Below are 23,799 nucleotides of genomic sequence, written 5' to 3'. Positions count from 1 at the left end.
AAAGTTGGGTTGACGTAGTTTTCTGTTGTTCCTATTTTTTTGTTTTCCAGGTTTTATGTTATATATGTTTTTTTAAATTTTTATTTTTATTTTTATTATTTTTTTATTGGAAAGGCGGATATATACAGAGAGGAGAGGCAGAGAGGAAGATCTTCCGTCCGATGATTCACTCCCCAAGTGAGCGCAACGGCCAATGCTATGCCGGTCCGAAGCCAGGAGCCTCTTCTGGGTCTCCCACGCGGGTGCAGGGTCCCAAAGCTTTGGGCTGTCCTGGACTGCCACAGGCAGGGAGCTGGAAGGGAAGCGGGGCTGCTGGGATAGAACCGGCGCCCATATGGGATCCCAGGCGTGCAAGGCGAGGACCTTAACCACTGCGCCACCGCGCTGGGCCCTATATATGTTTTTGATTTCATAAGAAAAATGTCATTGAGGACAAAATGTACCTGGGCATTCCCATACCTGATGGCAGAATAAGATTAAGCATTTGTACTCCATCCTCTTCCAAAATTCCCATGGAACAAAAACTGCTATTGAAATCATGACAGTGACAAAAGGGACTACCAGGGAGTACTGACTAGCAATGAGTGGATGGATCCTGTTCCCAGCCACCAGAGTAAAAAAATACCTTTTGGAGACACAGCTGAGGAAGATGCTATGAAAATGGGTCGCTCTTCTGCACAGAAGCTCCAGGTCGGTAAATAACACAGAGTGTGCAAGTAGGGCATCCAGAGAGAATCTGAATGTTCATTTAGAAAACAAGTCAGTGATGTGTTGAGATAAAATATAGGAAATGTGGTTTGTAAGTTGGGACTAGACAAGGAAAAAATACTCAGAAAGCATAAACTATCAATTTGATTATAAAAATGTGAGCCTTTGGATAACAAGAAAATATTTTAAGCACACTAAAATGGTAAGTTATAGGCTGTGAAGAATTTTTTTTTGTGTGAAGAATTATCCATTAGTAATTAGTCATAATGTTTAGTATTTCTAAAAATCAATTTGAATAAGACTCAGAAAATGGGACTTGGACAAAGTGCAAAATTTACAGATTAAAAAAATATCAGAAAAGATGTGAAATTTCACTGGCTTTCAAATAAAAACAAATTGAAAACGAATAGTCTGATCTTTTCATCCATCTGTCTCCACATATTAAAAAATGAAATGAGAATCCAGGCTTGGTTGGGCTGGTACATAGGCATTGTACCAACCCAATCTTTCCCCCTTTCTCTTTCTATAGAATTCTCTTAAGTCATGGAGTTTAAGTTGATGTAGGCTATGGATAGCAATCAGGTGATAGCAATCATGCATTTTGACAACTATTTCACAGCTAGGAAATATTGACACTTGGACAGAAAAACGTTTTGTTGAAGGTTGTTCTAACAGCAAAAACTCAAAAACTGCTTAAATGCATGTCTATTTCATGAATTGTGGTATAGTTATATAGTAAAATTGTATGAAGCTGAGAAAAACAGTGGAGTTAAAACTCGATTTGTTTGCAGGGAATGATCTGGACATGGTAAGTGAAAAAGAAGACCAGCATTGCTTCATGGAGGTTCTATTTATGAATGTATGTGTGCACACAGCCGTGGGTGTGATAGCTGAGCACGTGCCATACACATGCAAATGATTGGACATCAAAGTGTTTATACTGGTTGCCTCTGGAGGGTCAGGGCATGAAGGGGTCTCCCTATGTTTCGATGTTTCTGTATTTTTTGACTTTTTGCGTGTCATGCATTATTTTGTGACATTAAAAACAACAAAAATAATTAAAGCATGAATTTTTGTTTATGACAATGTTTTTTTTAAGTTTGAAAATTATTTATTTTTTGTATCAGTTACATTGCATTATGAGACATAGTTTCATAGGCTCTGGAATTTCCCCAACCCCTCCGCATACCCTCCCTCCATGGTGGATTCCTACACCTTGTTGCTGTATTACATTTCAAATTCAGTCAAGATTCTTTCATTGCAAGTGTATACCAAGCATAGAGTCCAGCATCTCAATTGCCACTTGTGATGTTTGCATCAAAAATCAGAGTACTTGGGTTCAAGTTTCGGTTCTGCTTCTAATTCCTGCTTCCTGGTTATATGAACCTGGGAGGCAATTGGTGCTGACCCATTTGTCACCTACATGGGAGACTCAGGGTGAGTTCCAGGGTTTCTGGCTTTGTCCTAGCCAAGCCCCTATTATTTTGGAAATTTGTGGAATTAACTAGTAGATGGAAGCTTACCTTATTTAGTGCATATTTTATTAATTGCTTTATTTCTAGGGCTATAAATGGTAAGTATACAGTGTCTATGTAATGAATAAATGAATATGTATATTGTCAAAAATTCTCCTCAGGCAGTGCCATTAAAAATAAGACAAGCCCAACTTAATTTATTTGAATGGTAGATAGATAGATAGATAGATAGATAGATAGATAGATATAGATAGATAGATAGATAGATAGATAGATAGATAGATAGATAGATAGAGCAAGCTTCCATCTACAACCAATGGATGTGGGAACTTTTCTAATGGGCTATAGCTCCCACAGGTGAGCATGGGAACTAGCTAGCATTGAGGGTGGGCCTGGCTGGGCAGGCAATGCCACCAGCTGGTGTGTAAAATTGGTCAGGCTGAGCTGGGTGCCAACATCCACTGAGGTGTATGAGAGCCAAATAGGATGCGGGACAGACTGGATCAGTCTGATGCACATACCGGCTTGTGCAGCGGCTGAGGCTGGGGGTGGGCCTATTGGGGGTTACCGGGGGTCGTTCTGTTTAGGAGTGCATGAGGACCAAGTATGCGGTAGGCAGGGATGACTGGGCCACAAGTGGTATTTTAACTGTTGAGCCAAATGCCCACCCCAGGCCAACTTCAGAAATCTCAAGCAATATTTGTGGCTGATTGAAGTGAAACTGACAGATCATCTGGTCCACTTGAGTGTGGGATTATGGATCTATTTATTTAGAGATAAATGACCCCTCACATCAACTACTGTATATTAGCCTAGTTAGACAAAACTTCATTCACTAGCGGGATCAAGGAAAAGGCAGTGCCTGAATACTCAGTTTAAGAAGGAAGAGAGGTGGCAAAATTTTAGAAACAAAACTATTAAAGCCAAGTGTTATTTCCTTACAATTATTGCTTGTTTAGAAAGTTTTATTTCCTTAGTGGATCAAAATGTTTCCTCTTGTGTTGCTGTCTCAGGTTAAACTGCTTTCTTTGATTAAAGGCAGGAATATTAATGGAAAAAAGCTCCAAAATAATGGAGCTTTCATAATGAGCATTCCGTTCTTCAGTTAACTGAATAAATACTTATGAATAAATATCTTGGTAGCCTTGCTTATTAGACTAACACATGGTAGCAAAGAAAAAAGCCCAGATCAATTTACCTGGAATTCAGGTTTGATTTTACCATTACCCACCATCTGGTGAATTTGACAGGGGCAAAGCCAGACAAATGTTTGGTTGTTGAAGCTCCAGAACCATTCCAACCCTAGAAGGTGTTCTGGTGGTTGGCATGTGGGATGCCTGTTCTTCTGAGCATTAATGTCAAAAAGGTGGTTTATGTCATGTATTCAAATACCTCACTGAATAAATGATGAAAATAACATTTTTTTCTCATCCCATAGTGTATAAAGCCTAATGTGTACATTGTTTTCCCTGTGAAATAAAGGGCTTAAGGATTATTTGACCCATGTAGACACAAATTAAAGTGGCAAGTTACAAACTTATTTTATTCCATAAGCAGTTTTAGTCTCACTAACGGCCTTGATGTGATTATATAACTTTAGCAGGACGTGTTAGGTAATACAAGCAAGCCTTCACTTTATGAAGGCAAACATTTGTGAGGTAAACATTTTTCTTGACTGTAAAATTGATGTGTGTTTTTAAATTTGATACTGAAAAATGATCAACTTAAGAAATCTATAAGGTCATGATATATTGCATATATTTTTAGAAAAGTGCATTTACTTATTTGTAAGACTGAGTCATAGAAAGCGAGACTTGTTCTCTCCACTGGTTCACTCTCCAAAGAACCACAATGGCTGGGGCTGGGTCAGGCTGAAGCCAGGAGCCTCAGCTGGGTCTTCCATGTGGGTGCCAGGGCCCCAAAACTTGGGTCATCTTCCTAGGCACATTAGCAGGGATCTGGATCAGAAGTGGAACAGCTAGGATTGGAAGATCAGGTGCGTAACCTGATCTGCTGTGAGACTGGACCCATTTTTTTTTTTTAAAAGTTTATTAATTTATTTGAAATGCAGTTAAAGTGTGTGAGAGAGAGAGAGAGAGAGAGAGAGAGAGAGAGAGAGAAATTGTCCATTTGTTAATTCACTTCTCAGATGGCTGCAATGGCCAGAGCTAGGCCAAGCCAAGCTGGACCTAGGAACGTAAAACTATCCTGGTCTCCTTTCCAAGTGGGTGGAGGGGCCCAAGAATTTAGGCCATCTTTTTTGAGATATTGTTAGGTACATTACTTAACTTACATTACCTACTTGCTGGATTGGAACTAGAATAACCAAGACATGAACAAGTCACAGGTGGCAGCTTTTGGGTCAGCACATCGATTCCTACTTACCTCTTTTTCCAAAGTATTATGCACTGTTCTAAAATTAAGTTAGGGTAAGTTCATATTATATGATTCAACAATTATTTTCAGAACCCATTGGAAGGACTGTAATGTCCTCATTTAGCAAACAAAAAATGGTGGGAAAACCAGATAGACAATTTGCATGCTTAGTGTAAACTGCATTTAGGGAATAAAGGCTTCCCCTTTGGAAAGCTTCAGTAATCCTTGGTAGACACTGTCTATACCTACAGTGCCATAATATACCAAACAGTAGAATGCTGGACTTGTGACTGTTGCTGAAGGACTATACTATTGTAATAATATGGGAGGAAACAAAGGGAGAGGAAATGGGGGGGCAAAGGGGAGTGCTTATGGAATCTTATCGGAAAAAATAACAGTAACTTAGCAATGCAATAGACCAGAACATGTTCAGAGTGCTTTCTTGGTAGACCAGAGTGCTTTCAGCATGATGAGGAATTCCAAATAGGCTATTGTTAGAACATTTTTTATTTGGTTACTGCATTGGAAGCTTAAGCTATTGGTGTTTTCTCTCAGGTTCAGATTGAAGTTCATTTGCCTTCTCTCTCCCTTTGAAAGAAGCCATGAATGTGTCTGCTCCTAGGTACTCACCAAGGGCTATCATCATTTTTGTAGAGATTATTCTAGGGAAAAGCAGAGAACAAAATTAGGATCCTTTAAGACAAGTCAAAAAGACTATCTGGTAAGGATGAAAGGCAAACTACACGAAGTCTGTGGTATGATCTGTGCCGTGCGTGTGTTATTTAATGGAAGGAGAGGACAGAGGACTGCTATGGTACACCCGAGTGCTGCCGACATTTTCAGTCTACAGGCTTTCCTTTCACATTCGCCCCTGGGTATTTAAAAAGTCCTAATGTTCACACCACAATCAACCCATATGGCACAGCATCTGAATTTTGTGGAAAAGATCATGACATCTTTACTTTCCAGACTAAGACACAGTAACAAAAACTAGAAAGAGAATTAAATCAGCCAAAACACAGTCTCTAAAGATCAGTAGATTGATTTGTCCTCTAGGCAATTCCAATGTACATTCAACAGTGAGAACCATCAGCTTGCATCCTTGAAGTCAGAGGTTGTTTCCCCATCTCAGTTCTGCTTCCACCAGTATTATTCCATTCAGTTCAAGCTAGCTAATATGAGTTTCTATGTATCACATGTCTACTTTATGTTTGATTCTGTCTAGGCCAGGGTATGAAACAGAAAAACAAACAAAAACTGGAAAACCACATTTTGTCCTCGGGGAGCAGACATGCTGTTCAGTGCATATGGTGTGATGAAAGTTAAAAGAAAGCAGGGATGGGTATAAAGGGAGGGGACAATGAGGGACGTCAACCCAGCTCAGCAATCAAGGTAGCTAATGACAGGAAAGACACTGAAAAGTTGCAAATAGCCCAGAAAGTACTGTATTTAACAACAAATGAATTCTGTCTTGGGGATTCTCTGCCTGTGCTTTCCTGTTCTATAAGGTCAGGTTTAGAATTTCTAATCTAATCTTAAAATCCTGAATTGGAAATGTTTCCAAATTAGAAACGCCTTGATTACTGACATGACAAAACAAGTAAAGAATTCAAACATAACCTCATTGTAGTCAAAATGCAGGTGCAAAGATAATAATAAGAGACAACGAATCAAGTTAAGGTGTTCACTGACGAATAAATGGATTGAGACAAATGTGGTATATAAACACATTGGAATACCACTCATTCATAAAAAGAGTGAAATCCTGTTATTTCACACAGGTGAAACTACCACATGTTCTCATTTCTATGTGAAAGTTAAAAAATTGATTTCATGGTACAGATTGAATAGGGGTTACCAAAACTGGGGAATGATGTGGAGGTGGTGTTGGTGAATGGAGAGGGGATGGGTACGGGGATGCAGTTGGGTAGCAGGAATAACTTCTCATGTTCTGTTGCACAGTAGGATAACTGTGGTTGACAACTATTAATTGGATAATCCAAAATAGCTAGTGAAGTGCATGCTATCAACACAAAGAAAAACATTTAAGATGATGGATGTGCAAATAACACTGATCTGATTATTATGCATTGAGCACATGTTTTGAAATATTGCCTTATATCCCACGTGTGCAGCTATGATATGTCAACTATAAAAGGAAAACAAATTCCATATGTACTAAAGCTTTTGCATAAATTACCTTCAGATTATGTATATTAAATGTACGTTAAACACAAATGTATGCATGATTAGATTTGGGCTCCATCCCTAACATATTTCATTATCTCTATGCAAATATTTCAAAATCACACAAAAATCCTAAATTCTAAATTCTTCAGGTCCCAAGCATTTCAGAGAGAGAATACTCAGCCTGCATTTATATTAAGAGAAATAAAGGATTAAGGTGTATAGTCAGATTACAAACTTTGGTTTGAAATTTAGGACTAGCAGGTTTTAGCAGTTTATCCATGAAAAGCAGAGCAGAATAAAACAAAACAAGACAAAAAGCAAAACAAAACACAAAGTCTCTTTAAGCTTTACTAAGATGCCTTAGTTGTGATCAGTTTCAGGTCAAGTTGTCACCATTTTGTCAGGTACTTAGCAGGCACTTTATAAAGGCAACATATGCTCTTTGGGCTGAATCCATCTGTTAACATTTTGGAATTCATAGTTTGGGCCTTGTATGAAGTTACAGAGGCTTTCACAAAATGAATTGAGCAACTTACCAAATTCTTTCAATATTTTTGTTACAGCACACTCAAGTATTTTGTCCTTCATTTCAGTCATTAGTCTCTACATTTGACTCTACATTAGTGAAATGGAGTAGTTAACTGAAAACAAAAACTCAGGGTCTGGTGCGATGGCTCAGTAGCTACTTGCATATGCCAGTATACCATTTGGGTGCCAGTTTGTGTCTCCAGTGCTCTACTCCCCATCCACTTCCCTACTTGTGGCTTGGGAAAACAGTAGAGGGTGACCTAAAATTGTGGACCTTGCACCCATGTGGGAGACCCTGAAGAAACTCCAGGCTCCTGGCTTCAGATCAGCTCCAACTCCTGCTGTTTTGGCCAGAGTGAACCGGTGGATGGAAGATCTTTATCTCTTATCTCCTTCTCTCTGTAAATCTGCCTTTCTAATAAAAATAAATCTTAAAAGAAGAAAAAAAAAACACAAACTTCTTCATGAAAGAAAAATTAAAAGCCCCAAATAATAAAGGGATTCATTGTTTTCGTGTTAAAGGAAGTATGTTTTTGCAATGATTAAATTCTTGCTGAATTTTTGTCAATATCAGGAGTAGTCAAGACAGTTAGCAATAGTGTAACAAATTACCCTTGCATCATTAGAATTTTTTGTTTTCATTTAGAAAATATAGGCTGCTTTCTCAGCAAAGGAAGTAGCATTTACTGGCAGCCTATTCACAATAACCAAAATAATAATGAGGTCATTATTAACTTACTGTTTAAGGATCAAGGCCACATATGCAAATTTGGGTATAATTATGTAAACTCGTTCTTCTAAGATGGCATCTAAAACTTTTTTGGCCACATATTCTGGTTCCAGTGAGGGTAATAGAAATGAATACCTGGAATAGCAATAACAAAATGTATCACCAGTGTGTTAGCATCCATTATTACATTTCAGAATGGGATCATAACAATGAGATGTAAGTAGTCACACAACATTTAAATATTGGAACCAGTGCTGGAATACATAGTTTCTTGGAGTGGATTCCTTGTTTTCAACTTTTGCTTAATTAATGATCTGGACAGATGAAAGTAATGGATTTTAGGGTTTTTTTTTCCTCTTTCTTCAATCTCTCTTTCCAAACATCATATAATTGGATGCTATGAAAAAGCTAATTATTTAAAAATACTATTTAAAATAGTAGCTTACCAAAGATTATTTCTTGAGTGTCTTTAATGTATCATTTTCAAATAGTAAGAAGATACAGATGTTTGTGGGCTCAATAGCAGTTGAAATGGATGAGCATACAAAGAAAGTCCCATGAGATTTTACTTCAACATTTTATACTTTCATGCGCCTCTTCTCAATGACTTGAAACTCAGTAATCTGTGAAACACTCTGTTTATCTCCACTGATTCTTGGACTCTGGTCAATTTTCCATAACTGAATGCTGGCAAGTAGGCAGGCTTCATATTATCCTTTCCTAAAACTTGTTTAGCCCTACAGCTTGAGAGTCTCCAACATTCATAAAAACATAAAATATACAAATCATTGTATCTTTCATCCTCTACCATTATTGCCATTTTTTTTTTCCTGGAGGCTTTCTTTTTAGCCTTTTACATGCTTAGGAACCCCATGTTTGTAAGTCATCAGTAGGGGATGGTGTGGTGATGCAAGCTAAATTTCCTCTTAATATGCCGGAATCCAGTATGAGAGCACTGTTTCAAATCCCAGCTACTTTGCTTTTAATCCGGCCCTTCGCTTACCTGAGAAAGCAGTGGAATATAGCCCAAGTACTTGGGGTCCTGCCACCACTGTGGGAGACCGGAATGTAGCTCCTGGCTCCTGGTTTTGGCCTGATCCAGGCCTAGTTATTGCGGACATCTGGGGAGTAAGCCATTGAATGGGAGGTCTCTCTCTGTGTCTATGTCTCTCTCTGTCACTCTGACTTTCAAATAAATAAATCTTTGCAAAAAAGTCATCATTTAACTTCAGTGTCTTTGCCATTACCCTGCTATCTCATCCTGACTCATTATATTCCTTCTTTTAAAAACACTTAATCACTATATTATCAATCCTTACTAATATTGTTATTTTAGTCACAATATTTGAAACAAAGAAGTAAAGAAATGTAAAAAATGTAAATATTCGATATAACTACATGTATTTATATTTATTAGAAGTAATTGCTGATCTTATGCATGTTTAGTACCAATTTGCTGATAATAAGAAAATATGTAACACTTTGTTGTTGTAAATTGCATATTGTTAATTTCTTCTCACAGAATGCTTTTGTTGATTTCTGTGAATTTTTACATCTTATGTAAATATGTCACATTTTGTCTGTTACTTGACACGGAGTTAGAGTCTACTTTTTAGCTGTCATGAATGGATCTGGACAAACATCTGTGTACCAGTTTTGGTGAAAATGTGCATTTTCATTTCTCTTTTATTTCTCTAGGCGTGTTTAACATTTTGAGGAACTGGTAAACCGTTTGCCAAGGCAGCTGTGCTGACTTACACACCTGCTGTGTGTGCGAGGTGCGGTTTCTCTGCAGCCTCACCGACACTTGCTGTGATTCTTTGCTCCCCCGTGCAGATTCAGATCACTCCCTGCTGTTGCTTGCTGTCATCCTGAAGAACTTCCTTGTGTATCTCTCATAGGATACTAGCCATGAATATCCTATTCATGACTTGTCCGTTTTGGCCTTCCTTTTTGAAATACAGTTTTGCTGGAAGATTCTTAGTCCACAGTTTCTTTTTCTTTTTACTTTCAGCATTTTGAATGTCCTTCCTTTGCCCTTTGGCTTTGCTTGTGTCTTTAGATGGTTGCCTTGTACACAGGGGGAGTTTTCTTTTTCCTTGTGCTGTCAAGGCTTCTCTCTGTTTTGTCTTCCAATGTTGAGCGTGATCTCTCCCTTGTGTTTGTTTTACCTGGAATTCACTGCATTTCTTGAGTATATAACCTAACAGTTTTAAGCTTCTTTCTCAGTATTCTCCACTTCTAAGATGCCTCAGTGTACATGCTTCTATGTTTAACTGTGCTTCAAATTTTCCTGAGGTTTTGTTCACTTTTACTCATTTTGCTTTTCCTTTTTTTGTTTTCTGCTTGCATATCCTCTATTCATCTGTCCTCAGGTTTATTCGTTGTTTCTATAGTCAGTTCGCATCTACTTTTAACATGCTTTAGTGAATTTTTCATTTACATTTGTTCTCTATGGCCAAATCTATTTTTCTTTATATGTTCTTCAACTGATATTTGATGAGATACTATCACACCTTCTTTTTATTTTTGTAAATATGAATTTTCCTCAGACTTTGAATGTATTTATAATTACTCCTTGGAATGTGTCTGCCATGCCAAACATTGGGCCCACTTAAATGTGATTCCTATTGCCTATATTTTATTCCTTTTTGAGTTACATCTTCTTTATATTTTATATAGCTCATATTTTTAATAAAATAGTACAAATTTGGGATATTGTATTTTAACAGTTAGACACGGTAGTTTCCTGTGGGGCTTGTTATGGTTGTTTATGACATAGTTGGACGAGTTCAGCAAAGTCTGTCTGTACTTTTTACTGTCTGTATGTAGCACAGAAGGGTCATTCCTCAGAGAATGAGTGTTCATTGGGGTTGATTACGGTTTTATTGTCTTATATATATAGTTTTATGTTGATTAGCTACCTATGTAAAATATTTCATACATTATTTGGGTCCCAATTTTTACTGTCCTTTTTCTTATCATAAGCTTCTTGCTGGCCTAATTTTACTCATATCACACTCAGCCTGCAAAACTTCATAACTTGATAGCTAGTTGTGTTATTCCTTTTGCCAATATTCTGGTTTGGGGTCTTATCTAATTTAAGTCAGGTCCTGTGGCAGGGGCAGAGAGATGGTAATTTTTGAGGCAGAACCTCTGTGCCTTGAAGCAGGAGGTAAGGGTGACGAGACATGCACTCTTCACCTGCTATTCTATGCCAATAACCCCTGTCGTTTAGGGTGTGAAGATTGGAATTGAGGATGGCAGAAACAGTCGTGACCACCAGGACAGACCTTCTACAGCCCAGTCCCTGGGAAAATGAACCTGCTGATATTAACTATCTGCTAAATCTATCTAAACAGATACTCTGGATTAGAAAGCTGCGGGAGATGGAACCTGCCACTTGACTGCTGCTCTTACTGGAGCAGTTGCTTCACAGTAGAAAGCTAGTTAGTGGTGAGAATAAGCACTGCCTGGTTGAGGCTGTTTACACAATGAAGACATTCTAATGTGTGGAGCTGTGGAAAACGGGGTCTGCCAGTGTTTTTCTGCTGCCAAACCATGCAGAACAGCTCTCCATCCTGGAAGACTGAGAGACTATCAGGTACCAGCAAAGGAAGCAGTATGTATCCAATGCAATATAGATGATTCATATTATCTGGGTCATGCCATTCCTTCTTTTAACAATCGTGAAGATTAACTTATGTTTCCATGAAGTTTAAACTTTTCAATCAGCTTTGTTGATTATCTACCTATATAAAAGGCCTACTATTTTACTTGGATCCCAAATTAGACTTTTTTAGCCAAATTAAACATTATACCAAAATGTCGCTGTGATATTTCCCTTCACATATTAATAAACTTCATAATATGTTTTGTTTTTGGTGTTATTTATATTTTATGCTACAATGATAAACAATTTAATGTTTTCTCAATACATTATTCTATGTTGTATTTTAATATTCTGATTTGTTTTTTTCAGTTTAAGTCTTAACCACAATATAAAATTGACACACTATTTTTTAATTAAGTAACTCTTCTGACTTAATACACATTAAATTTTCTTCTTTTACTTAATTAGACATTCTAATTATTTCTTTTGTTTACTTGTATTTCAAGATTCAATATGATCAAATGATAATGGACAGACATTGAAAACTTATTATGGGAGCAAAATTTACGGTCAGAGTTGACTTACTTGGATGTGCAGCCATCAAACATCCCAGTTTTCATGAGATATGGGCAGACGATGGTGGTTTTAATTTCAGTTTTTTTTTGCATAGTTAATTCCAGAAAGAGAGACTCAGCAAAGCCTAATGCTGCAAATTTGCTTGCAGAATAATCTGTAACAGAGTGGAGATCAATGAATTGAAGTTGGACAAGTGAACTATGGGGTCTTTTTAAGAACTGAATCTCCCTTCCTTTTCTTCAGCTTGTCGTTGGGGACAAAGGCATCACCATCGAAGTCATTTAGATGACCAAATACTCCACACCTCTGTCACCACAATATGAACCCAACATAAAGATGGAAATTATTTCCAGTGTCTCTTAACCTAAGACCACCATGAGCCAATACGTTCATTCTTTTATCTTTTCATACCACTGCCATTAAAAATAGGGAATTGAGGGGGCTCGGTGCTGTAGACTAGCGGCTAAAATCCTTACTTTCCACGTGCCAGCATCCCATACTCTAATCCTGGTGGCCCTGCTTCCTGTTCAGCTCCCTGCTTGTGGCCTGGAAAAGCAGTCCAGGATGGTCCAAAGCTTTGGCACCCTGCACTCGCATGGATGACCTGAAATAAGCACCTGGCTCCTGGTTTCAGATCGGCTCAGCTATGGCCATTGCGGCCATTTGGGAAGTGTATCAGTGGACAGAAGATCTTCCTCTCTGTCTTTCCTCCTCTCTATATATCTGACTTTTCAATAAAAATAGATAAATCTTTTGAAAAAAAAAAAAGGAATTGAAAGGGAGGGTATTCTGGCTTTGAAGATAAAGTCAAATGCTCCACAGATACAATCGTGATACAAGAACTTCTCTACCTTGGAAAAGTTCTAACTTCCAAAGTCGTGGACTGAACAGAATAAGGCTTCTGATGAACACAGCACTCACCTGAGAGTCCCTTGATACCAACTAACCCTGCAACACTCGAAATACAGACCAAGTGTCCACGGTTGAGTTTAATCATGGCAGGAAGGAAAGCCTTGCAAGTCTGGAAGATAGAAATGGACTGCTTTAATATTTAATTCACTGGTAAATACTTGTTCAGTATCATATAAATTTAGTAGTCCTTTTAAGAGATGTTTATTTAACATTTATGCTGTGGTAGATTTTATGACAGTGCAAAAGTGGACATCTTGTAATTACTGTTCCCAAGGAGCTTAGGTTTCATTTTTTTCACTCTATAAAAAAACATTATTTGATGTACTTGCCTTTGAAGTAAATTATACTAATTGTATAAAATGAATTTTATATTTATAGTTGATGAAAGAATTTAATATAACTTTTTCTGGGATTCTGAGCTTGTACATGTGATTTTTAGCAGTTTGCATTAAAACTCAATTGCTTTTACCTGCCTGTCTGTATTGTAAATAAAATCTGCCCTCATACATTTGGACTAGTGGGATGGGAGAAATTGCTCAAAAAGAAGTAGCATCAATGTAGAGTAAACACAGACTGGTAAGTAAAGTGCTTTTGAATTATCTTCATGACTTAGCTTTTAGATACTTTGGTAAATTATACTCATTCATCCGCTATCCTGTCCACCTGTTTCTTGTGGAACGAATAATTCTAACTTTATTTGACCAGTAGTCATTGGAACCAAGACATTTCATAATGTTGTAAAAGGGTAAGTTAGCATGTAGAAAACTAGTAAGTGTGGAGTTTTGTTCATTATAAAAGCTTGGTTCCAGAGGTAAGAGTCCAGCAGTCTTAGTTCAGCATTCTTTCCATTAACTGTATATGATGTTTCTCATACTGTTGTTTTGTCAGCTATGTCATTTCACTGGTCCCATTATAAACAAATCTAATAAAACTCCGACAATACTCATAGTCTGTTTCTATGAGACTTCTTATTTTTAACAAAGGCAGAAGCTTGCATTTGGAGTTTTGACAAATCTGCTGAGAATTGGTCACCTGCAGAAGTCCAGATGTACTTACATACAGGGAACAGTCACTGGAACCAAGAATGGCATCTCAGCTTTGAAAGTCTTTTATGTTCCATTAACATTTTTCAGAGTTGCTAGAGACTAGTACCATGGTGTTGTAGGCTAAGCTTCCCCCTGTGGTGCTGGCATTTCATAAAGGTACCAGTTCATGTCTCAGCAGCTCCACCTCAGGTCCAGCTGTCTGCTTATGGCCTGCAAAAGCAGTGGAGGATGGTCCAAGTACTTGGGTCCCTGCATCCTCATGGGTGATCTGTAGCAGGGTTCTGGCTCATGGTTTTAAATTGACTCAGTTCCACCTATTGTGGCCATTGAGGAGTGAATCAGCATATGGAAAGTCTCTGCCTCTCTCCTTCTTTCTATAAGTTTATTTTTCAAATAAAAACAAAGTAAGTCTTAAAAAAAGAATTGCTGAGCTGAACATGGATACCTCTCAAATAAATAAAATTAATAAATAAACATAAAGGAGCTTTAGGAATTCTTGTTTGTCATAGTGGTTAAAATACCACTTGGGCTATCGATATCCCATATTCAAAGGTGTAAATTCAGTTCCCAGCTCTGCTCTGCATTCTAGCTTCCTGTCCATGCAAACCATGGGAACAGCTCAAGTAATTGGGCTCCTGCCACCCATGCTAGAGCCGATTCATGTCTCAGATGATGCATGATGACATGAGACTGCATACCCAGAATGGTACAAAATTTAAAAGTATGAATTGTTTATTTTTGGAATTTTCAATTCATTGCTTTGGACTGTGAAAATTGAATCCCTGGATGAGGGGGACTACTACATTAAAATGTGGTTTTGAAATCCTATGTATCAATGGAGAACGTTTTTAGGATGCATTGAAAAGTAAATTGGTTCTAGAAACCCATCATTTGTGCTTCTAAGTGGATATATACTATTAAAGTGAAGACAACGGAATATAAATGTCAACTTAGCAATTTGCTGTCAAAATGTCTTTTAACTTCTGTAATTTATTTTTTAATACTTTAATATATTACATATGGATCCAAGTGTACACATCACTCCTAATCAGACTAAGTCTGTAAAGCAGTCTGACTTTCATGATGAACAACTTTTTCCTGACTCTATCACCTGTGAGATGTAGTGCAAAGGGGCATCAGATCTGCTAAATTTTGTTTTATCTTATTCATGTAACACTTGTGGCAAAATCTAATTAACGAACTTCCTAAGTTTTTCCACACTGGCCTATAGGTCAGAGACATCATCTTTGTTTCCCCAAAACATTTTGGGTTATGAAAAATTAAAACAAGCATTCAGTTCAGTTATAGCAAAAGATGAGTTTACTACAAAACAAAATGTTGGCATTTGTAATTTCACAAATTACCAATTGCATCAACTTAAATGACTTTGTAGTATCAACTACATTTCAACATTTTAGGGTACTGCTGAGTTGGAAAATGTATAAGTCTTTGGCTATCTATAAACTTCTGAAGAATTTAAAACTCAAAGAGAATACATTTGAGCATCTAAGTAGAGTTTTGTTTATTTTGTTGTAAAACTTCATGTGAGATGGTAAGCTTAGTGCAGAAAACCTTAGCTAGCAATGTGATGGCAAAGCGAATTATAATTTTAATGTTCTTGATGAGACAGATGTGGTTGTTGGGGATGTGTAAGCAAGTGAACCAGTAAATGATGGGGTCCCGCTCTCTTTTTCTGGCTCACTGAGTGTCTGCCTTTCAAATCAAGAACATGAGTGAATAAAAATTTCAGATAAGTGAAAATTTTAATTATAAACAATAATTTGCAACCACATGGAGATCCTATAAGCACTCTACAGATGTGGAGTGTTATTCTTACGCCTGCCTCTCATTCCCTGCATTCCACACGGGCACATACACCGCTACCCTGAAAGCAGTCTTTGCTCTCTGCACAAGCTCCTCTCGCTCATAACAATTTAAATCTCCCTTATATAGCTACTGTTTGCCTCACCCATAGCTTTCTATTTTTGGTGGACAGATTTCTGGACAGACTAATATGAGGGACTAATGGAAAATGTGGGAAAATTTTATGTAAAGTATGTACTACCAAAAAAAATCTATCTATAGATTTTAAAAAAATGTATAGCAAAATCAACTTAGCTTTTTAATTCCACCACTCAACACTGGGAAAGGTAAAGTGAAGGAAATTCCCTGAGGATTTGGAATAAGACAAGGTCAGGCAAGTGAAACACGGTAGGGGTGAATCCCCGTCCATCGTTCAGCAGAAAACTCCCAAATGCAGATGACATGAAGAATGGCGATTTACACATACACACAGACCCTTCACACTTAAGGATGTAAGAGAGAGAGAGATTACCCAGAAATGAGCGAAGGCATTGACAAGGAACGATTTTTCCACTAGGTGATCTGGAATGTCCAGAAAAGGCTTTCCTGTTACGATGCCAGCGTTGTTAATAAGAATAGTCACATCACCAACTTCTTTTCTGACCTGGACAGAAGAGAAACAAGTATTAAGTCAGTTATGGTCTGTCATTTTTTTCTTATCTTATTCAGATAGTTTCTTTAACACTAAAGGTAGTTTTGCTTACAGAATCATGACTTCTGTGTGGCAATGACTTGCTGTGTATTGCACAGTGTTTTCCTTACTACTTGTGTTAGGGCAGCTCTTTTCCTTGTGGGGTTTCACTGCTGGTGGTAATGTCTGGATACACTGTCTGCTTTGATGCCTCAGGTGGAATCAGGTTTTCTCTTAATAGTGTAGGTTCTGATAGCTACTTCTTCTTTTTTAAAGATCTGTTTATTTTTATTGGAAAGGCAGATACACAGAGAAGAGGAGAGACAGAGAGCAAGATCTTCTGTCCATTGATTCACTACCAAAGTAGTCATAGTGGCGGCAGCTGAGCCAACCCAAAGCCAGGAAACAGGTGCTTCTTCCAGATCTCCCACACAGGTACAGGGTTCCAAGGCTTTGGGCTGTCCTCGACTGCTTTCCCAGGCCATAGGCAGGGAGCTGGATGGGAAGCAGGACCTCTGGGATTAGAACTGGTGCCTGTATGGGATCCCAGCGCATGCAAGGAGAGGACTTTAGCCACTAGCTACATGCTGGGCCCTCTGATGGCTACTTGTATAGTTGCCATCTCCCTCTTTCCTTCATGAGCATGTGGTAGGAGCACATCTTCCTTCAAGTCCAGTATTCAGCCCAAATGCATAAAAAACATATATGGTACACTGCGTGTTAACTGTGATCTGTGTGTCCATTGGACTGCCACATGTCTAATTATCATCTGTAATCTGTGCTTCCCTGGGTCGCACAGCAGTGCTATTGCTATGCTGCTTCCTGATACCTCATTGTTGACTTTCCATCTTTCCTCTGGAATTGAGCAGATTGCCTGCTTGCCTAATGCATAATATGCCACAAGCCCTACTCAGAGAAAAGTCTGCTCCTGGAAACACTGGAGAGCTATTTCTCTTTCATTCTGTCTCAGACTGTAACTATGTGATGACATTGATAAAGTACACTCAGGGGCAAAGTATGAAGGGTGTTTAAATATCAATTTGAACACTTCAGAAATTTTGTCCTGATGTGAATCATTTCACTGGCACATCGTACATTTCTTTGTTTCCAAACAGGAAGCATTACCTGCCCTGACTTGTTTTTCTAACTCCTGATCTAGGCATTGGTATGTGTTGAGCTTGCCAGATGACAGCATTTATAGAGATTCAGTAAATGCTACTGCTGATGTAATAGAAGGGAACGGATGGCAAAAGGAAGAGCTAATATCGCTGGGCTGAAGGATTAGGTGGATTAAACTCTGTTACTCTGGAGAGAAGCAGGACAGAAGAAAATATTGGGGAGGTTGACATTTAGAGCAGGACAGCCACTTAGTTTGGTGAAGTCATCAGTGTGAGCCAGTGCTCACTCCCAGACCAAAAAGACAGGGGCATATGGACCCATGGACCCCTGGGGCCAGCATGGTGGTTCACATTAAACCACTGCTCAGAATGCTCAAGTCCTGTGTCACAGTGTTGTTATAGTTCAAACTACTCTTATTTTAATCCAGCTTCCTGCTAATGTGCCTGAGAAGCAGCAGATGATGGCACCAGTATAGGAGTTTCTGTTGCCCATGTGGGAGAGTCAGATGGAGCTCTTGGGATTTAGAAAGGGCAAGTTATGTGGTAAAGATTACACAAACAATAAGGCATCAAGCCAGGACTAGGCTCAGTTTTTGACAACTCCTGGTGATGAATTAGTCATTTGCAAAAGCAGTTGGGCAAGACTGAATACTGAAGGCCGATCAAATTCCTGCTAGCATTGTGTTACACTGGAAATCACAAAGTCAAATTCTGGAAATATTATGAACATATATGTGTATTATACATGCAGATTTTTGAATGGTAGAGAGAAAGACACACACACACACACATACACGGTACCTATCTTCTGGTTCGTTCCCTGCGTACTTGCCACATTGAGGCCAGGGCATGCTGAAGCCTGAAGCTGGGAACTCCCTCCACATGTGTGGCAAAGACCCAAGCACTTGGGCCATCTTCTGCCTCCTCAGTTCTACATGAGTGGGAAGTTGGGGAAGGGAGTTGGAACTGATAGTTTAACCTAGATACATGATTACGGAATGCAGGCTTCTTATCCTATAAGCCAAATGCCCATTCTTGTGTTGAATTTTTAACATTTAGAATCTAGTGAGACACTCATGGATATCTGGGGAAGCTGATGGCAAGTGCCTCTCCTTATTTGGGAAAGTGTGTGCTGGATTCCTATTTTGTGCCATAGAAGTGAAGAATTCCCATCTGCTTACCTGACCAGCAACTCTGTAGACCTCTTGTCTGTTGCTACAGTCACACTTATAAGCAAAGACTTTCACATCACCTGTTTCTTTGACCAGTCTGAATGTTTCCATATTGCCTTCTTGATTAATGTCCCAGAGAACTAAAATGGCCCCAAGCTTGGCAAAATGTATGGCTAAGAGCCTCCCAAGTCCGCTTCCAGCTCCTGTGATAAGTACAATCTCTCCAGAGACTTTCTTTTTGTTCTTGGGAATTATCTTGTAAACTAAAGATTCTAAAAAGTAGTACAGAAATTTTCCCAAAAATATGATGGTGTCCACAATCACATTCATGTTGATTCAGCGAAGAAGCAAGTGTCCTAATAAGGAAAAAGGTAACTGATAAATCCATTTACAACATGACAATTGCAGTACATGTAAATCATTCACTACAAAGGATTAATTTGCCAAAACACATTGCATTTTTAAGTTACACAAATAATAATTGTGAGTGTTTTCTGTTGAGAAGAACATCCTCAATTTATAAGACTTGCTTATGCATGAATCATTCTGCTGCATAGGATGGACACAGATTTCTGGGTCAGTGTGACAGAGAAATAAGTTCTTAGCGTTTGACTTAACAAAACTAGGTGTTTCTGCCCCATCAGTTTACTGTGAGGAGAATGTTCCTGATGACATTAAATAAAATTTTGCTTTCATTAGGCAAGTGGTCAATAACTTACAAATAAGATAAATAGAGCTTTTATGATTTTCATCTGATTCCCACCATATCTCTCTGATACATACAGGCCAGATACAGTTAAGGCTGCTAAAGACTGAGGGCACTGAGACAGATGACTATTGAGTAGTTTTTCTCATGATCATGTGGTTAGCCAATAAAATAACCAACATTGAAGCTCAAGGCTAAAGATCTCTTAAATTGTGGTCTAGGCCTTTACATTTAGCATAGGCTTTTCTTGTCTCAGTAACGCCTTTTCCTAGTGTCACCTGGGAATGTCAATACGGCATTTTTTTAATATTTGGTGATACTTTGCTGATTTTTAAAAATCATATTCTGTTATATTAGGTTACTTCAAAAGTTAGCAGAAAATGGAATTAAAAGATAGGTTTATTCTGTTCAAACATTTTGAAATCCATGCCTATACTGTACGTCCAAAAGGCTAATAAAAATGTGCAGTATAAGAAAAGCTAGGCACTGATTTTAGCTTCACTTTCTTAAGAACTTTTTGAAATAGCCTCATACTTGAATAATCTTGTGCAACCATTTACTGTATAAATTAAACATGAGTATATACAAAACCTGTATTAAAATAAGCTAGCTTCGCTGAAACTGGCACAGTGGAGTAAGCTGCAGATTGAGACATCAATATTCTGTTCCAAAGCTTTGGTCTAGTCCTGGCGGATCGGCTTCCAATCCAATTTCCTGCTAATGCGTCTGGGAGACAGCAGATGAATGCACACATACTTGAGCCCCTGACACCCACATGGAACCTCAAGTGTAATTCCTGGCTGCCGCCTGGCCCAGCCACAGCTTTTGAGGTCATATAGAAAGTGGACAAGTGGATGGAAAATTTCTCTGTGTCTTTCCCTCTCTGTCACTCTGCCGCTCAACTAATCCACTGACTAACTAAAAGTCTTTCAAAAGGTAAAACTTTCTTATTTGAAAATCAAAGAAACAAATAACAGAGCAAATTGACTTGAGGAAACTATTATCACAATAATGATGGTGATGGTATTAGTAGCACTAGCAAGACCAATTTTATTAATACTGGAATTATTTCTACATGCCAGAAATATTCTAAATGCTCAGTGTGCATAAAGTCATTTACTTCTTGCAAGCACTGTCGTATTTTAAGGTTCAGAGAACAGAGTCATTAGAGGCTAAGGAACTAGCTCAAGTTCTGGCAGTTAATAAGAACAGTTTGAACCCACATATTAGATTCACTGCACAAGTTCTTAAACACTAAGTGCTAACAAAACGAGTATCCCATTCACTTTGAAAAACAAAGCAAAACTTGAATTTAGTAAAAATAATTGTCTTCGCATGACTTTTACTTTTTAAAAAAAAATTGTTTTATTTTCTTATTTGAAAGGCAGAGTTACCAAGAAGGAGATACATAAAGAGTGCGGGGGGTGGGTGTTCATCCATCTCTCCACATGGAAATTCACTCTTCAGCTATCTGGGTTCACTCCCCAGATGGCTATGATGCCAGGAGCTGAGCTGATCCAAAGCCAGGAGACAGGAGCCTCTTCTGAGACTTGCGTATGGGTAGAGAGTCCAAAGGACTTGAGTCACCCTACACACTCTCCCAGACCATAAGCAGGGAGCTGAATGGGAATTGGAGTAGCCAGGATATGAACCAGCACCCATATTCAATGTGGGCACCACAGGTCCAGCCTACCACACACCATGGTGCTAGCTCTATGACTTATTAAAAATTAATTAATTTATTTATATTGTTTAGGCTCTATGACTTTTACTTCTTTTTAAAGTAGTCATGAATGAAATTTGTGATGTCTCTGAGGTGCAACTGAGGATGCAAAAGGGCCCAGATATACTTTATCTTGTTGTTAGTTTCATCCTGCTTAAAGTCCCTCCTGAGATAAGACAGAGTTGTTTTCAGAACCCCATTGAAATATTAGTGTAGATTTTGGAAGGGAAGAGTGATCCCTGGGGGAGAAAAGAGGGCTTTCATTGCAACCATTGCATATTTATGAACATGAGTTAGGTTCAGAACATTAGGGGTTCGTTTTGGAGATGCTGTGATAGGCCCTGAGATGAGGAGGAAAGATTGTGGATTTGGAGGCTGACGAAGAAGCACAGGGCTGCAAAAATATCTCATAATTCAGGTTCAGCCTCAGCCAAAGGCATGATCGAGAGCTGTGTGATACAGACAGTGGTTCTCAGTAGCAGCATGAGGAATACTGGACCGAGAGGATCACCTTTGAAACTTGGCTTCAAAGGCTGGCTTCAAGATGGAGCATAGAGACAAGACATTATACTCGCTACAATTTGTTTGGAACTATTGTGGATACTAGCTGTAGAAAGGTCATCAAATAGAATTGTGTATTATGGGAAAAGTATTCATGATTTTATTTTTTTTACACTCAGAGTTAATGCAGATCACAAATTTACAATTAGGAAATAAGTCAATTCTCTAATTTTTCCAGCTTACAAAGACCTTTCTGGTTTATGCACAATCCCAGAAACATGTAGTTTATTGCAAGGTTGAAAGGAAACCATGCTTTGCCATCTTCTAATAACAAGCACTGATATGACAAAGAAAGCTTTTAGCCTCACAGGAATTTTATATGGGAAATAAGAAACGAACAGAAATTTTTCATTTCTTTTTTGTACACCAAGTTTGTTCTTAGGATATGTGACTTTATTGATCTTAGAATGAAGTTGAGGAGCTCGCTATCAAAATTATTACACTTCATCAACATGACACTGCATTGAGGTTGAGATTTGCAGCATTTTCCTAATCATTCATTGATCCAGTGTTTTTTAGATAAGGAATTACAATCATAGGATGTTATTTTGGAATGAGAGATAAATATTCACAAGAGCCTTAATAAGTAGGAGGATCAGGTCTGAAAAGATTCTGACTGCACATTGATCTTTGGACAGTGATGACAACATGCAGTCTAGAAAAAGAACAATGAAACATTATGATGAGCAAATAGTTATCAAGACTAAACGGCATCATGTGGTTTTCATGCCTTATTTGATTTAATTGGCAAAACAGCCATATGGGGATAAGACTGTGATTCAGGTAGGGATATAACTCACCAATGTCATGCCATTTGTAAGTGAAAGTAGTATTTCAATCACATTTTATGATTCCAGAACTCCTATATTTTATGTCACTCTTCTTGTGACTTCCCTAAGTAACTTTCAGTAAGGTTGGCTTTATGTTCCAAGAACTTTAATTTTTCAGGAATGTACTTAGTGTTCTGGATAAATGATAGGCTATGGCAGTGGAGTATTAGCAGCATGTCACAATGTCACCTAGGGCCGAACGGGCAGAATTCACTCTAGGAAGCACAAATTCAAATGCTGTGTCTTGTTGACTGCTTATTGAGTAAGTTTCATCTTATTGGGTAAGTTTCACCTTATTGAGTATCTGTTTACTTATCTGTGAAGTGGGTTCAGTACTTATCTCCAAGGAATATACATAGCACAATAACAAATGCAGCAAATATTCAGTTGGTTGAAAAATTCTGTGCAAATATTAACTTGAAAGTTTTAATTTGACACTTGCACAAGAGCCTCTTTCATGATGACATTACAGAGCTAGTCACTCCTAAAGATGTCCAAACATCAAAGCATGGGAAGCTTTTCTGTGCTGTGTAAGAATTATTTCTTTACTGTGCAAGTGCTAGGAGTGAATGGGGCAGGGGTTTCCTAAGCACTGTTGCCTAGGTAACCTATTCCATATTAGATTTGGGTTATTATAGGACCCTGTCAAAAGCCACGTGTGGGGGCCTGTGCTATGGCATAGCTGGTAAAACTGTCACTGCCTGTGGCAAATGCGTTCCATATGAGCACCTTTGATTCGAGTCTCGGCTGCCCACCCTTGATCCAACTCCTTGCTAATGTGCCTGGGAAAGCAGATTAGGATGGCCCAAGTACTGGGGCTCCTGCACCCTCATGGAAGACCCAGAAGAGGCTCCTGGCTCTCCTGACTACCACAGCTCTGGCTGTTGTGGCCATTTGGAGAGTGAACCAGCAGATGGAAGACCTTCCTGTTTTTCCTTCTCAGATTTTCAAGTAAACAAATACATCTTTTGTCCTTTTAAAGCCAAATGCAGGCACTCACAGACGTGCACTGGTACACACAAGCTAAATGCAGGCATTTGT

The 23,799-nt window shown here is 38.4% G+C and overlaps 1 protein-coding gene across 1 annotated transcript; it reads right to left on the bottom strand.

Moving 5' to 3' along the window:
• Nucleotides 1-5,094: 5,094 nt before the first annotated feature.
• LOC121151359 (short-chain dehydrogenase/reductase family 16C member 6-like) lies at nt 5,095-19,268 on the bottom strand. The gene is made up of 6 exons (XM_040972702.1): nt 18,948-19,268; nt 16,490-16,621; nt 13,118-13,217; nt 12,206-12,350; nt 8,017-8,142; nt 5,095-5,221 (listed from the first exon to the last, which is right to left on the bottom strand). Exons 1-6 carry the CDS (start codon nt 19,266-19,268, stop codon nt 5,095-5,097), a joined length of 951 nt encoding a protein of 316 aa, XP_040828636.1.
• Nucleotides 19,269-23,799: the final 4,531 nt, after the last annotated feature.

Source organism: Ochotona curzoniae, unplaced genomic scaffold (genome assembly GCF_017591425.1).
Source record: "Ochotona curzoniae isolate NIBS_2020 unplaced genomic scaffold, NIBS_Ocur_1.0 contig_2318, whole genome shotgun sequence".
NCBI lineage: Eukaryota > Metazoa > Chordata > Mammalia > Lagomorpha > Ochotonidae > Ochotona > Ochotona curzoniae.
The sequence above is the reverse complement of the archived record's forward strand: the minus strand, read 5'-3'. Positions and strand labels throughout refer to the sequence as shown.